Here is a 16365-nt window from a genome sequence, read left to right on the forward strand (position 1 = left end):
AGCACCTCGGGCCCTGGACGGCAAGCGCAGCATTGCGGGCGGCGTCCTTCCCCGCTTTCGTGCTCACTCGGAGGGGCCTACCGCACACACGCTGCTGTGTTCACCCGCCCTGCTTAGGGACGGTGCTTGAGTGTCTCCATGGGCAGAACGGACACTGAGTGGTGACTTAAATAGACGGTGTGGTGGGGGGTGCTATGACCCACACTGAGCACAAAAAGCTAGTCATGTAGCAAAACGTGTCGTTTACCCCAAACTGCGCTTAGAAAAGTCCGTGACACCAGCAGCCTGTATGTCCTTGAGCAGGCACCCCAACCCTGGGCCACAGTTTAAAGAGAGGAGATGGGCATCACGCCTTAGGGGTTTCTAGGTTTAAAATTCTCTAAATTTACTACAGAATTGACTCGTTCCACAAACATTTATTGAGTTCTTCGTCATGCGCAGACACCGAGGGAGACTCGAAGGCCCGGGCCTCCTGGGGCTCACACGCGGGGGGCAGGAGGGGCGGTCGGACCACGGACACGCAGGAGGACACAGGCAGAGCCGCTGGCAACAAGGACGAGGGGAAAAGTAAGCAGGAGGAGGGCGTTCAGCGATGGCGGGGGCGAGTGACCAAGGAGACCGCACGACTGAGGTGACAGCTGAGTAGAGGCCACGATGAAGCGTGATGTGGTATCTGTCAGTTAGAACATTCCAGAAACAGGAAGTAACTCAAGTCCTGCTCAGAAGCATGTGTGTTTAAGAAAGCAGGGGACCGGGTGGATGAGGTCGGCAGCGTGGGGAGCATGGTCACAGAGTGCCCTGCAGGACCTTGCAAAGGCCCCCTCTTTTACCCTGACTGTAGGGGGGAGCTGTTGCAAGGCTTTGAGCAGAGAAGTGACAGACAAAACACACATTTTAAAAAGGTCACTTTGGCAGTCGTGAGAATAAACTGTAGGACCTCCAGGGTGAGCGTAGGGACGGTCAGGAGTCTGTCACCACCCAGCAGGGGTGGCAGCAGCGTGGACATGGCACTAGAGGTCCCAGAGAGCTAAGAGGCGGTGGGATTGCTGAGGTTCGTTTGAAAGTGGAAGCAGGATTTACCGAGTTTCCGTATATTCAAGGAGCCTGTCTGCGATCAGCGAAAACAGACTTGGGTGAGTCCTCGTGGAGCTGGGCAGCTGGGCTGGGCCTTGACCTTCAGGAACTCAGCCAGGGGCAGCCCAGTGGGGTCCAGCCCGAGACGCCAGGCCTGGTGGGAGGCTCCTTGCCCAGCTAACCGTCCAGGGCAGGCGTGGGAGGGGAAGGGATGTGCTGCGGCCGCATGACAGCACGGGATGTGGTCATTTGTCCTCGGGGCTCTTGCTCCATGTGACTTTGCCGTTCGTCCAGTCCCCCATTAAGCGCCGAAGGTCCCTCTTCATGGAGAAGTACAGCCCCGTGTCCACTGCAAACAGGAGTCCCATCACCAGGCAGAAAGTGATCTGGGGCCACAGTGCAAAGAGTGGGGAGATGGATGGAACTGCCGGACCTAAGGGGAGAGGCGGAGCGTGAGAAAATGACAGCTGGTGAGGCAGAAATTTGTATCTACAGCCAGGTCCCCGTTGGGAAGCCTTTGTGACAGCCGCCAGGAGCCAGGGGCTCAGGCTCGGGTCAAGAGCAGACAGGTCTGAAGTCTTCAGAACACTTCATCTCTGAGCCTTACAAAATAAAACACTGATCAGCACATGTCGAAGGGTGACCTTGGGCACATCTGTTTGCAGGGACAGTAATAGAAGTTGAAGGGGTTCAGAACAGCCCCGCACCCCAAGGCGTGCCACTTCGGCATGTGGGTAATTTTGAGCTAAAGGCGATCGAGACCCTATAGGCTCATGAGAAACTCCTACCTCTCCCTTAAAAAATCAAATTAGTGGCCTTGCCCATAGTAAGAGTTATCACCAGAAATGACTTTTTATAAGCTGTCCGCAGGGCTGGACAAACTCCTAATCACTGAACACCTGCTTTTCTTATTATGCTGCAATGACCCTCCTTCCCTCTGAAGCCCCAGGCCCTGTAGCTTGTCCTGAACCTGTCCTGTCTGTGGGTTCTCGTAGGTATATGTGTAATTGAATTTGCTCATCTAATCTTGTCAATCCATTTCATGTCAATTTAATTATTAGACCAGAAGAAAGAACCCAGAAGGTAGAGGGCATTTCTTCTTCCCCACCAAAGTTATGAAGGAAAAGGTTTTGTGGTCATGTAGGTTTAGCAAATGCCTTATGACATTTAATTTAAAAGTTTTTTTCTTTCTTTCTTTCTTTCTTTCTTTCTTTCTTTCTTTCTTTTTTACAACAGGGCTTCTTGAAACCTTTGACGTGCATCATGAATATAAAAGGAGGACTGAGTACACAGCATGCCCTGCATTAATTTGAGAGCAGACCCTTCCTTCTGAAAAGCCTCTCGAGGAGTTCTCTGACCAGGGCACAGCCTTTGGGGATGGCAGAGAACTCGCAGACCACATCGGCTGCACTTCTCACCAACCCCACAGAGCCGGAGACTGGGCGCCGTTCATTGTCCAGCTCTAGTGTGGCAAAACCAGCTTGCAATGTCCCCTAAAAGGGCATGATTTGGGTCTCAGGATGCACGACCTCTCAAGAGCAGTTGGGGCCTAGTTCTGTGTATGTGGGGAAACTCTCGTGCCACCGTGTCTGCCCCGAGCTGAGATTTGGACCTAGGCCGAGAAGGTCTGTGGGGAAGGACAAGCAGGCCTCAGAATCCTAGAGACAAATGAGCACATGATAAGGTGGAGTGATCTGAATGAGGTGCAAAAGAGGTAGACAGATTTGGGATGATGAAAAGTTGGCGTGTGACCCTTGAGAGGTAAAAGCCCAGGTGAAGGACACCCGTTTCTATAATCCCCGAGGAGGGAGCAGGAACAGGGCTGCAGCCCATACCGCCATCGCGTGCAGCTCAGACTTTGGGGGCCCCCTGACGTCAGAGACACCCACTCAGGAGAACACAGGTGCTGAAGTCGGAAATAGACCAACAATCTTTGCCCTGTCCACCCTTCCAGGGCCCGAGCTTTCCTGACCAGTGTCGGTCCCTACCTCGGACAGCGATGCTCACGGCCTGTGACGAGTGCCGACTCTTCCGTATGAAGCCCGTGCAGTGGTACTTGCCGCTGTGGCTGCTGTTTGCTCGTGGGATGGAGAAGATGAAATCCGTGTGGGAAAACTTCCGGGATGTTTTGTTGTGGAAGAACGTGACCTTGTACAGAGGCCAGCCCTTCCAGCTGTGGCATCTCAGCACGATGGGCTCGCCCTCCTGGAAGAGCAGGCGGGGCGTCTGCAGCAGCAGCCAGTCTGGAAGACAGACATGGAGGGAAGGGTCCGAGGCTGAACGGCAAGGCTCTTGCAGGCTTGGGCTCAGCGCCACGTTCCCCAGAGAAGGTAGAAGGATGTCGGCCAGAGGAGCTGACGATGCTCCATGGCAGACGTGAGCCTTCTCTTACAGGAGAACGCGATGGTACCTGCGAGTCCGTGTGACCCCGAAGGACAGAAGTCTTCAGAAGGAGGAGAGAGAGGAATTTAAAACCCTGGGATAGGAAATGTTTGAGCCCCAGTAACTGTGGGGCTAGTGGCAGGACCCGAAACCTTGAGTTTGTGTGGATGCAGCACTTGTGGTTTGGGGATTACCAATTTAATGGCAACTTTTGAACGAGTTTCGGGAAGTGATGGTGGCAGCCATTAACTGCATTAGCAACAGGTGGAGGCTCACCCACCTGAATGGATTCTTCCATCCCTGAAAGAAATAAAGTGTGACCTTCTGGATTCAGTATTCACTTGTGGGTCTGAACAAGAGAATTAAAACAAGCTTTCAAATGTAAAATAGTTCCCACCCTGCCTGCAAACACCCACCACACCTTGGAGGACAAGTCTGTAAAGAATGTCTCAAAAAACTTCCTAGAAAAAAATCCAATCGCTCTAATCACTATTGAAATAAATAGTAGAATTTATTATATCTTATTTAAATGAAAACTCACTTAAGAAAACCATATTCTGTACACAAAAGGCAAGGCGCTGTGGTCCAGACTGCAGGAAGCCACTGTAGAGTCAAGGTTCTGGTTTGGGCCCCGCCAGCGGCTCCCGGGCTCTAGGGTCCCATGGGCTGGATTTCTTTGCACAGTGAAGGGGTGGGGCCAGGGGGTTCCCTCTGATGACCCTTCCAAGTCAAGATTTTTTCAATCTCTACTTTCACACTTTGGCAGGAAAAGTCAGAAGCACTCAGCTGTTTGGGGGGCAGCGGTGCAGTGCGAAGGGTCGGGGGGGGCTGAGACGTGGGGGCAGGTTTTGGAGTTCGAGTGTGTCGGGGAGGAAAAAACTCCTCGACCCTCAGGGTTCTTTCAGCTTCTCTAGTAAGTAGACAGAAAGGAGACAGCTTAGCAAAAGAAGATGAGCAAATTTAATGTTCGGGAGCCCCCCACACACGAGAGAGTCAGAGACCCCGCAGACCTGAGAGGTTTGGGAACAGAAACGGAAAAGGAGGGATGTGTGACCTTCTGAGCTGAGGACAAGCTGAGCGGCCTGGGGCTTCAGAGGGGAGGGGGGTCATTGCGACAGGATGAGCAGGTGTTCAGCAATTAGGAGTTTGTCCTGTCCTGCAGACAGGTCATAAAAAGTTATTTCTGGTGGTAACTCTTAACTATGGGCAAGGTTCCTTCCTAATTTGAATTCTTTAGAGAGAGAAGAGTTTCTTGTGAGCCTGCAGCATCTCGATTGCTTTCAGCTCAGATTTACCCACTCCTTGGAGTGTGGGGGGGAGTCTGTTCTGAACCCCTTCATTTACTTAGCATTTATTGCGCTTTCTATAGGGCACCATGGTCTGGAAGTGACGCCGGCCAGGACCCCTCCGGTAGGTACAGGGACCTTAAAAGGCGGCCAAGACATCGGGCTTCAGCAGCACTTTAACACCGGACGCTCGCCCGCGTCCGTGTTTGCGGGCACGCACCCAGGCCTGGGCAGCGGCTTCTGGACGGAACCCGGGACGCGCAGCGCCCAGAGACACACGCAAACCTGACTCAGATCGCGTGACTCCCTCGACTAAAACCTTCTCCTGAAGTCCCAGCTCATACAGGAATGAAAGATGAAGTCCTAGCAGCAGACTGCGAGCTCCCACGCGAAGGACCCCCGCCCCCACTCCTGCCCCGCTGCGGATTTCCCGCCCCCCGGGCACAACCCCCCGGGCACAACCGTCGTGGGGCTTACGCCTCGTCCGCCTCCAGCCCGGCGCTTACCACGCTGCCATGAGGGCCGGAGGGTTTTGTGGAGCAAAGATTTCCCTGTGCTGCCCTCACACCCCGCGGCCCGTCCGTGACCTCGTCACCACCTCCTTGCCCAGTCAGGACCGAGGCAAAATGGCCTCGCACGTGGGCAGCACGACTCCGCCACGCAGCAGGAGAGGCGCGGGGCGTGAGGAGGACAGCGGGGGCGCCGCCCGCCCGCCCGCCGGCCGGGCCCACTGACCCGAGACCACGTCCAGGTGCACGGGGTCGCTGAGGCTGGTCTGGGCCGTGTGGCACGTGTAATTCCCGCTGTCACTGCTGTTGGCCGTGAGGCTGTAGCTGGACTGGGCCTGGGTCTCCAGGAAGTTGCCGTTGTGGAACCAGCGAGTGGCGGGGCTCCCAGGGCCGGGGGCCCCCCGGCAGGTCAGAGTCACGTTGTCCCCCTGGAGCACGTTGACCCACGGGGGATCGAGGCTCAGCGTGGCCTTTGGGAGACCTGTGGAGGGCAGGGAGCAGAAAGGACAGGGACAAATAACCTTGGAGAAACTGAATTCCAAAGCGCCCAGGGTCGCCTGCACCCGCAGCCGGGGTCGGCCGCAGCGGCCTCGTTCCCTCGGCGCCTCTGGGTCTTGGTCTTTGGTGGGGCCCGTGGGATTCAAACCCCAGGGCCCACTAAAGTGGGAAAACCATCCACGCCAAGCCCAAGCCCGGGTCCTGGCGGAGCGGACCCCCTCCCTCCGCCCCCCGCCCCTGAACAAGGCGCCCGCAAGGGGCCCGGCACACTCACCAGCCTCCCTGTCCGCAGAGGCTGAAAGAGAAGAGCACCGGTCAGCGGCCCGGCCGCTACCCGAGGGCGGGGACCCTTCTCCCCCGGGGCCCACCCCCAGCCCGCTTCCCCAGTCTCCCGCCAGAGCTCTCCTTCCTCCCGTCTCCTGTCCCTGTCACCCAGCAAGGCCACCAGGTGAACACGACTGCTGCAGAGACTGCGGAAGGACGTCTGCATTCGGACCGAGCGACCGAGGGGGCCCTGAGAACTCAGTGTTCTCTCTCGCCTTTCAGTCTGTGCCCAGAGGCCAGCGCGCAGGTCCCTGGGGTCCTGGGCCTGGCTGAACCGTAGACCCCAGCACGGCCCCCTACTCACCCAGCAGCAGCAGCACGGGCAGCGGGGGGAGCAGCCGCAGCCCACAGGGACCCACAGTCTGCAGCATTTGGGTCTTGAGAAGTCGACCCAGAACTGGGCCTCAGTCCACTGGGGTTTAGATGAACTGAGGAAAGAGGAAGGAAATTGCTTAATCCTCACACAGCTTTCAACAGTCAGGATTCCTTTTCTGCTAACGAATTACAGCAACGCCCTAGACTCGGCAGTAACAAACTAGATGTGGAGTCTGCTTAGTAGACACATTTTGTCGTGAGTCAGCTTGTTTGGTACTTGTGAAAACCGCAGCAGGGTTTACGTCGGTGCTGCCAAGGAGATGGGGGCCCGTGTGGCTTCTGGCCAGGGCCCTGCCCGACACTCCCTGTGCCGGCTCTCTGGCCAGTACACAGGAAGTTCTAAATGAGTTTCGACCCAGGCAGGATAGAGACCCATATATATGTGCAACCAATAAGAATCAGTTAAACAACCACACCAAAATGGGAAACACTCTGCGACTCTGCGAAAATCTCTACGTACGCCACAGGCAAGACCATCCTTCCTTCGCCGGCCCTTCACACACCCCTCCCCCCCCACCCTCCAAACGCAAAAGAGTTTTCAAGTGCAACAAATAGTTCTGTTAAGAAAGTCACAAAGTAATTTCAAGGGCTATATATTCTGTGCAGGTGACTGTACAGTACGACCGAGCCGAGCTACATGGTATAATAATGGTCACAGTGGCTAAGGATCAGATTATGGGGGCAACGATAGCAGAAACAGACAAATAAAACTACATCAAACTTAACACTTCTGCACATCAGTCAACAGAGTCAAAAGGTAGCCCACAGAATGAGAGAGCACGTTTGCAAATCATTATCTGATAAGGGGTTAATATCCAGGCTGTATTCCTACATCTCTACACTGATGATGAACTTTCAGAAAGAGAAATTAAGAAAACAATCCCATTTACAATTGCATTGAAAACTATAAAATGTCTGGGTATCAAATTAACCAAGAAGATAGAAGACCTGTTTTCAGAAAGTTATGTCATTGAAAAAATAAATTGAAGAAGAGACAAGTAAATGGAAGCGCATACCCCGTTCGCGGGTAGGAAGAATCAACACTGTCAAAATGGCCGTACTACCCAAAGCAGTCTACGGAGTCGATGCAACCCCTATCAAAATGCCAATGGCATTCCTCAGAGAGCTAGAACGAATACTCCTAAAATTTATATGGAGCCATAAAAACCCCCGAATAGCCATGGCGATCTTGAGAAAGAAGAACAAAGTTGGAGGTATCACAGTACCTGATATGAAACTATACTACAAGGCAACGGTAATCGAAACAACATGGTACTGGCATAAAAATAGATACAGTGATCAATAGAGAGACCAGAAATAAATCCACACCTGTAGCTCACTTACTATATGACAAAGGAGGTAAGAATACATAATGGGGTAAAGACAGTCTCTTCAATAAATGGTGCTGGGAAAATTGGACAGATACATGCAAAAAAAAAAAAAAAGGTGGACCATCTTCTTACACCGTATACAAGAATAGACTCAAAATGGATTAAAGATTTAAATGTAAGACCTGAAACCATAAAACTTCTAGAAGAAAACATAGGCAGTAAACTCTCTGATATTACTAACAGGGATTTCTTTTCAGATATATCTCCTCTGGCAAGGGAAACAAAAGAAAAAATAAACAAATGGGACTACATCAAACTAAAAAGTTTCTGTACAGCAAAGGAAACCATCAACAAAACAAAAAGACAACTGACTGGGAAAAGATATTCGCTAATGACACATCTGATAAGAGGTTAATATCCAAAATTTATAAACGTATACAACTCAACAACAAAAATGATCCAATTGAAAAATGGGCGGAAGACCTGAACAGACACTTCTCCAAAGCAGAAATATAGATGGCTAACAGATATATGAAAAGATGCTCAAGGTCGCTAATCATCAGAGAAATCCAAATTAAAGCCACAATGAGATATCACCTCGCACCTGTCAGAATGGCTAGTGTCAATAAATCAAAAACAGCAAGCGTTGGTGAGGATGCCGAGAAAAGGGAACCCTCATACATTGTTGGTGGGATTGCAAATTGGTACAGTCACTATAGAAAACACATGGAGGTTCCTTAAAACATTAAAAATGGATATACCTTTTGACTCAGCAATTGCGCTTCTAGGTATTATCCAAAGAAAACCAAAACAATAATTCATAAAGATCTATGCACTCCAATATTCATGGCAACACAATTTACAATAGCCCAGATATGGAAGCAACCTAAATGCCCATCAACAGATATTTGGATAAAGAAATTATGGTTTATATATACAAATGGAATATTACTCAGCCATTAACAAAGGTGAAATCCTACCATTTGCAATGACATGGATGGACTTAGAGGTTATTATGCTGAGTGAAATAAGTCAGACGAAGAAAAATAGATACCATACGATTTCACTCATATGTGGTATCTAAGGAACAAAATGAACAAACTAATCAAAAACAGACTGACAAATATACTGGACAATTTAGTGACAGACAGAGGGCTGGATGGTTGGGAGGCTGGGAGAATGGCGTGAAGGGTTAAAGAAGTACAAATTAGTAGTGCATAGCTGGGCACAGGGAACATGGCAGAGGGAATGCAGTTAGCATTAATATGATGGCTAAGTGGAGAGCCAGGGGAAGGAGGGAGCAATTGGGAGAATCAGTTTATGAACATTATGGAAGTCTAACCAATGCACCGTATACTTGAAACTAATTTAAATAACTGTATTTTTTAAAAAAAGAATTCCTACAACTCAAGTACAGCAAGAACAAATAACCTAATTTAAAAATGGAAAAAAAGATAGAATAGACATTTCTCCAAAAATGATAGACAAAAGATAGCCAAAAAGCACATGAAAAGATGCTTCACATCGCTAATTGTTAGAGAAATGCAAATCAGAACCACAAGCTATCGCCTCGCACTCATTAAAATGGCCACCATCAAAAAACAAAACAGAACAGAACAGAAGATAGCAAGTACTGGCGAAGATATGGAGGAATTGGAAGCCTTCTGTACTACCGATGGTGGGACCGCGAGAGGGCGCAGCCGTTATGGACATCAGCACGAAGGTCCTTCAAATAATTAAAGACAATTGCCACATGATCTAGCAACCCACTTCTGGATATTTATCCAAAAGAACTCAAAGCAAGATCTTGAGGAGCTACTTGCACACTCATGTTTATTGCGGCATTATTCACAATAGCCAACAGGTGGGAGCAACCCAAATGTCCATTGACAGATGAATGGATAAAGCAAATGCGGTCCATTCACACAACGAATGGAATATAATTCGTATTTAAAAAAAAAAAAGAAAGAAAGAAAAGGAAATCTTGCTGCATGCTCAGTGAAATAAGCCAGTCACTAAAAGCAAATACTGCCCATGAAGTATCTAAAGTCATCAAACTCGCAGAAACAAAGAATGGTTGTTGCCGGGGAGTAGGGGGTGGGGGGCAGCAGCGGGAGGGGTGGGGAGGCTGTTGTTGAACAGCTGGGTTCAGAGGCTTAGTTTTCCAAGATGAAGAAGTCTCAAGGTCTGTCACCCAGCAATGTGTGCAGACATAAAAAACTGTACAGCTCATGCTGTGTGCTAACTGGAGATGAGCTTTCCGTATCAACTAGGGGTGTGGTGTAGACAGGCCCCACCAGATGGAGGGCTTCCAGGAGAAGCAGCCACTTCCCGGTGGACCTGGCAGGATGGATCCGTTGCTCAGCACACCTCTAGAGCAACGCCGCCCAACAGAAATGTCACGTGCCACATCTACGAATTCTTGTAGCTGCATTTAAAAAAGGAGAAAATAAAGTAAAAGCAAAAAAATCGTCCCACATCTGATCATCCTTCTAGCATTTCTGAAATTACAGGTATATAACTTTTATATTAATTTTTCTTATAGACTCAGATACAATAGCCACAAATAGGGGAAAAAATAGGCGATGTGGACATCCATCGTCAATAGATGCCGAGCCCTGCTCGAAGCTGGAAGGGCTCATTTCTTCACTCTCCTCGACCTCGCTTCAGGCCAGGTCCCGTCGCTGCCCAGGGGCGGTTAGAATGACCAGTGACTAATCAGACTCTGGCTTTAGAAATTAAGGGGCATAGAATTTAGTTAGATGATGGCAGGTACTTAATAGAAAGATCACGCTAGGTCCTTGAAACGAAACCTGTGGCAGGGGGAGGCGGGAGGAAGTGGGGACGGCGGGGAGACGGAGGGAGAAATGACACAAGCCGTGGCGTGGGGGGAAGTGGGGAGCGAAGCCCAGAACAGGCGGTGGTCATGTCTCCGGCCTGGCTTCCTGAAACCACTTTCGGTATCACTTCCAGGTAGCCAGCTGGCGGCTTGCTTTATTTCCTGCCTTTCGAAGCCTTTGAGGTTTCCTCTCTATGTTCACAGCCCTCCTCCTTTGTTTAATCTAGCTTGAGAGCTTTTGTTTTCTTGGAATCCACGTTTTTCTTTGGCTGAAGACACAGCCATCACCACCTCAGAGCGAGCTAGCTCCTCCGGCTGGCGGCTTCCTGTGAGGAGGTCGAGGAGGTCGGGAGGTCGGGAGGGGCCGGTGAGAAGGGAGGAGGGAGGAAGGGAGGAAGCGTCGGACGGGCGAAAGTAAACGGTGTTTAACTTACAGTTTTACTGAGAGCTCGTCTCTTACCTTTTGACGAAATAGGATTGCATAAGCTATTTTCTTCTTCAAACAAAAACTCCCCCAAAACAGAGAAAAAGTCAAAAATGACTTACTGTCCCAGGTTTTTGAGCCACTGTCCAACTCCACTGCAATTCGCGACTGTCGAGTTCTCCTCACAGCCCCTCAGAGCTACGAGGGCAGGAGAGAGAGTCCCTTCCTTTACAGGTGCGGGGAGCTGGGTGGCATTCCTGTGGCCTAGACCGTGGATGTTGTGGTGCGTTCAAATCTAAGACCCACGGAGCCAATTGAGATTGATTATGAGCCTTTATTAGCCGGCCGGCGACTGACCCTCCCTACTAGAGAGTCAGCCCCGAGCCTCCGGAGGAGGCAGCTTATAAAGCCTGAAACCATGTCCTGGTTGGCCTTGATCAAGCCAGCAAGCAGATTACAAAAGCCAAAGTTAGCTGTTAGCGTCTAGCACAAAGAAATACAGTTTCTGGTGGAAGCTTTGTTATTTGTACTCCAGCGGCAATATTGTTTTATGTTTCTTCTTGGGAGCCTCAGGAGCTATTTTCTCCTAGGCAGCTGGCGCCTGGAGATATCACTCTCTGCCATGTCCTTGGGGCTGACTCACTGAGGAATTGATACCAATAACCATAACAACGTATTTTCCAAAGTAGTAACAGCTGGAATAGAGGGGAGATGTGAACGAGGAAGATGTTATTGAAATGCATTTTTTACACTGTTACAGTGGAAGGTCTCCTGAGAGCCGAACACCGCAGCCGCTGTGTCGCACGATGAGGATATGCTGGCGTTTTTGCTTTCAATGGGATCGCACCATTTTTCAGAAATTCATACACCCATCCCATAGGGTATTGAAGAGGGAAGGAGTGGGACCTCTTCGAGTGGGGGTGTAAAATAAAAGGTTAAATTGATTTACAACTACATTTTATTTAGTTCAGTGCATTCATTTTCTAGGGCTATCTTCCCAAACTACCACAAACAGAGTGGCTTGAACAACAGAAATTGGTCGTTTCACAGTTTCAGAGCCAGGGGTCAGATCAAAGTGTCAGCAGGGCCAAGCTCCCGCTGAAGGCACAGAGAGGGGTATGCCCCGGGCCTCCTTGCCAGCTGCTACAGCTCCTGGCTCAAGGCAGTGTAACTCCAATCTATGCGTCCAGCCCTATCTACATGGCCTTCCCTCCGTCCGGCTCTACCTGTCCTATCCTCACTGCATAGGGATACCAGCTGTCAGACTTAGGGCCCACCCTAAATCCAGAGTGACTTCATCTGAGATCCTTAACTAACTACATCTGCAAAGACCCTATTTCAAATAAGGTCACGTGTTGAGGTTGCAAGTGGACATGAATTCGGGGGGGACACTATGAGGCCACTACACAACTGTTTCACGTGAAAGCCTTCCACTTTTGCTGTTAGTATGAAAGTTCGCATTAAAATGAGAACAGGTATTTAAAACATCATGAGCTCGTTTTAATCGGCGTTGCACAGACAGCTAGTGAGAGGGCTTGCCTACTTGAAGTTCTACGAACATCTCTGGCCTTGCGCATTTTTTTAACTATCCTGATCTCCTTTTCTTATTGGTTTCTGAGAAAACATGATTTGCCTGGTCCGACCACTGCAAATGTTTTCATTGTATTTTTGCCATTTGACCCTTGTATATGGAGATTTTAAGCAGTTTAATGTTTTTCATTTAAAAATATATGATGTTTGTCATACAAAGAAATAAACAACCCACACCGATATTATAGTTGTTCTGGTACCATGGTTTGAAATCCGTAGGTTTAAATATTTGACCCATCACAAAAGCACTGAGCACAGAGGCAATAAAGAAACAGCGAGCCTCCCCTAAACCCAGAGAACCAAACTATTTCCCTATAATTTGTGTCAATGCCTGGGAAAGCAATTAAATAACCAGAAACAAGAGTTCTAATGCTACAATATATCAAAAGAGAAAGAAATATACCAGCAACATAAGGAAAGTACACATTTAATGTGATACCAGCTACTCCAAAGGACAGATCTACCAAACTAGGAAATAGGCCATAACTGTGATTATTTTCAAATTTAAAAATATTTGGAAGGTTGGCATTTGTGCAAAAAAACCTAAAAAGGATTCACCCACACCACAAGGAAGGGGAACCAGAAATGTCTGAGGGATGCAAACACATCTGTCCCCGCTTGGGCACAGCCAGGGGGTGGGGGACCCATCCACGATGAGAGCGAGGACGGCCGAAATGCACCCTCATGCGGGGAACCCAAACTCAGTCCCCATAGGTTAGCCATGCATGGTCATCTGGACACGGCCTGGATATGCGAAGGGCTCTGCGAAAACAGGTGTGAGATCAGCAAAGAGCGGCGAGGGACGCCACCTGTCTTTTCGAATCCACAATAGTGCAGTAAAAGTAAGGCTGCACGACCTCAGCGTCAGCATGTGACAAAATAAGCGACAGAGACGCTGATGCCTCCGTCGGCCCCCGAACCTGGACCTGACAACTAGATTCACTAGAGATATAAAAGAAAGGATCAAGAGCTGGGAGCCTAGGTGACGAGCAGGGGACCAAGGAAGACGCCAACAAGCGTGAGCCAAAAGGAGGGTACGGACGCCCGGAGGAAGAAAAACGGATTCCCTGACCGGGAATCGAACCCGGGCCGCGGCGGTGAGAGCGCCGAATCCTGACCACTAGACCACCAGGGAGCGCGGGCGACCAACTCGCGCTGCACGCAGCTCCCCGGCCCCGCAGCCGGGGCGCCGGGCGCCAGACCCAATGCGTCTCAGGCCGCAGCACGAGACCCTGAACCCGCGCGCTGCCTCCCCGTCCCCGCCGCACCCTCGAAACACGGCGACCCCGCTCCCGCGCTGCACGCAGCCAGCGCCCAGCGAGCAGGGCCAGGTCGCGGGTCCAGGGCCCATCCCTGGCGGGCGCCCGGCCCCAAGGCCCCGGAGCTCCGCAAAGGCTCAGCGGGCTACGCTCGCCACTGTACCCCCGACGCCGCCGCTCGCGCGGAGCGCGCGGAGAGCCGGGGCCGCGGCCGTCCCTCCCGGACACCGCCCGCCCGCCCGCAGCTCGGCGCCGCCACGCACGCCACGCGCGCCGGCCCCGCGCAGCTGCCCTCGCGCGCTCTGAGGACGCGGTCGCGGCTCGGCCGCCCCTGGTCCCTCGGCTCCACGCCGCGGCCCGCCCCGGGGGGCGCGTGCTCCCGCCCCTGGCTCGCCGGACGCCGCGTCCACCGCGGGCCAGGCCAGGCCACTGCACGCGCCGGCACGACACACTCACCCGCCTCCGCCCGCGTCCCGTCGCGTCGCGCCGCGAGGAGCCCCCGCCGCCAGCCGTTCTGGGCGCGGCGGCCGGTCGGCAGGTGCTGCGGGGACGAGACGTCCCAGGTCGGCTGTGGCGAGCGAGCGCCCTGCGGGGAGGAGGGCAAAAGGCGGTGGCCGATCTGGGAGACACCGGCCCCGGCCGGGGACCTGGAACTCGCTGCAGGGCGGAGGGAGGGGAAGAGCGGCCCGTGGGAGCGAGCGGCCGGACGGAGGGCGGCGCCAGCCACCAAAAGACGGCTCTGGCCTCCCCGTCGGGGAATCGAACCCCGGTCTCCCGCGTGACAGGCGGGGATACTCACCACTATACTAACGAGGACGGCGGCAGGGGCCGGGCCCCGACCGCTCTGAAGCTGACTGTCGCCGCCTGCCGATTGCCCGCGCTTCTCAGACGCAGCAGCGCGGCTCGTGCCCGACCTGACTCCAAACCCGCCGCGTCTCCCAGCAAAACAGACTGCGGGCCCACACCGAGCCCGAGCCGGACCCGGACGCGGACCCGGAGCCGGACCCGGACCCGGACCCGGGGACCCGGAGCAGCCGGAGCCGGACGCTGCCTCAGCCCCCAGGGCGCGCTGCTCATCGCTTCGGACGCCCGGCGCGCGCGGCGGGAGGCCCGAGAGGCCGAGCGAGAGGCGCGCGTGCGGACGGTGACGGAGGCTGGGCGAGGGGGCGTGGGTGTCGGAGCCGGGAGAGTTGACTGGCTTTGCTCCGGGTCGCCCCGCGCGCGACCGTGTCCTCGCGCACCCGGACAGCCGTCCGCCGGCCGCAGCGTCGGGGCCAAAGCGCGGTGTCTGTCAGCGAGTCGCAGCCGCGGGAGCGGCGACGCGCGGGAGCCGACAGTCAGGATGGCCGAGCGGTCTAAGGCGCTGCGTTCAGGTCGCAGTCTCCCCTGGAGGCGTGGGTTCGAATCCCACTCCTGACAGTAGTCTTATTTTTGCTCGCGCCACTAAAGCACGAGGTTCGGCCGGACCGCAGTCGTCGCATCTGTTCCCCGACCTACAAGACCCCCCTAAAGATCCCCTGCATTTGTCCGCTATAGAGCGAGCAGGGTTAATCCTGCCGCGCCCCCAGAGCGCCCAGCATTGGTAAACGCAAGCGGAGCGTCGCGTCTCCCATCTTCAGCACAACCGCTCTTCCGCCACGAGGTGGGAAGGAAACGCTGTCCCTGCGCGGTGAGAACAAGTGAGCCCGCCGTCCTCGCGCCGGTGCTGGCATCTACCCTGCGTAGACGGCCCGCCCGGGCGCGGAGCCCACGCGTGGACGAAGGGCCGAGGGAGCCCAGCGACCTTGGGGGCCTGCGTCAAGACCAGCCCGAGCCCCGACAGCCGAGCACCGTGGGGTGCGTTCCCCGCCGTGGGTCCCGGTTCGCGGCGGGGCCGAGCGCTCGGGCCGGCGCCGGCCTCGGCTCTCGCGTTGAGCCCCAGGCGTGTCCGGCTCCAACCCGCCGCTCTCGCGACCAAACCCAGTCGCCGACGCTGCCTCGCCTATTCGCGCCACACCGCGCTCTCCTGGGACCTCTGCCGGAGCAGGGCTGCGGGGCCGAAGCCCACACGCTGGTGTGGTCCAACCACAGGTTCCAGTTCACTGTGCCTGGGTGACTCCTCGTCCTTCTCTTCCAGGTTTCCTGATGCCTGTCTCACATTTCATCCCAAACTGTCTCCAACTCCCCGCCTCCCAGGTAATTTCACCCCCACACGATTGAGAAGGGGCGATCATTTGACCTCGGCTGCCACTTTACACAAGGTATCGGGGTTCTAAGCGCCACCCTCAGCGGCTTCCTGCAGCCCTCCGGGCACACCCTCTTCTGCAGCCCCTGCAGCCTAGGTCTCCACTGTCCTTCCCAATTCCTCGGATTCCACGGTGCCGTCCCATGAGACCAGAACGACCCTGAGACCATCAGCGTGGCAGACCCTTCTTCCTCCACGTGACTCGGTCGTTTGGTCTCATCAAGTCAAATTTACTTAGGTCAGTCTCTTC

General features: G+C 53.4%; 1 protein-coding gene and 3 non-coding genes across 4 annotated transcripts; 1 reads left to right on the forward strand and 3 right to left on the reverse strand.

The window, feature by feature from the left end:
• Positions 1-396: 396 nt before the first annotated feature.
• On the reverse strand, positions 397-14372 carry LOC107502475 (low affinity immunoglobulin gamma Fc region receptor II-a-like). The gene is made up of 6 exons (XM_016129708.2): positions 14348-14372; positions 6378-6501; positions 6024-6044; positions 5478-5732; positions 3063-3317; positions 397-1507 (listed from the first exon to the last, which is right to left on the reverse strand). The coding sequence occupies exons 2-6, from the start codon at positions 6442-6444 to the stop codon at positions 1320-1322; spliced, it is 786 nt and encodes a 261-aa protein (XP_015985194.2). The 5' UTR covers positions 6445-6501; positions 14348-14372; the 3' UTR covers positions 397-1319.
• Positions 13696-13767, reverse strand: TRNAE-CUC. Its single transcript has one exon. It is a non-coding gene; the product is annotated as a tRNA-Glu (tRNA).
• Positions 14373-14635: 263 nt separating the features above from the next.
• On the reverse strand, positions 14636-14707 carry TRNAD-GUC. Its single transcript has one exon. It is a non-coding gene; the product is annotated as a tRNA-Asp (tRNA).
• A 520-nt stretch (positions 14708-15227) lies between these two features.
• On the forward strand, positions 15228-15310 carry TRNAL-CAG. Its single transcript has one exon. It is a non-coding gene; the product is annotated as a tRNA-Leu (tRNA).
• The last annotated feature ends 1055 nt before the right edge of the window (positions 15311-16365 follow it).

The sequence above is a fragment of the Rousettus aegyptiacus genome, unplaced genomic scaffold (genome assembly GCF_014176215.1).
Source record: "Rousettus aegyptiacus isolate mRouAeg1 unplaced genomic scaffold, mRouAeg1.p scaffold_m13_p_17, whole genome shotgun sequence".
Classification (NCBI taxonomy): Eukaryota; Metazoa; Chordata; class Mammalia; order Chiroptera; family Pteropodidae; genus Rousettus; species Rousettus aegyptiacus.

Bases quoted from the DNA above. Each gene is read 5' to 3' on its own strand.
- LOC107502475 (XM_016129708.2), bottom strand. From the start codon at position 6,444: ATGCTGCAGACTGTGGGTCCCTGTGGGCTGCGGCTGCTCCCCCCGCTG. The intron at 3,318-5,477 runs GTCAGTGGGCCC...TCTGTCTTCCAG, and splicing joins GCACCTGGACGTGGTCTCGG to ACTGGCTGCTGCTGCAGACG. The intron at 1,508-3,062 runs GTAGGGACCGAC...CTCTCCCCTTAG, and splicing joins CGTGAGCATCGCTGTCCGAG to GTCCGGCAGTTCCATCCATC.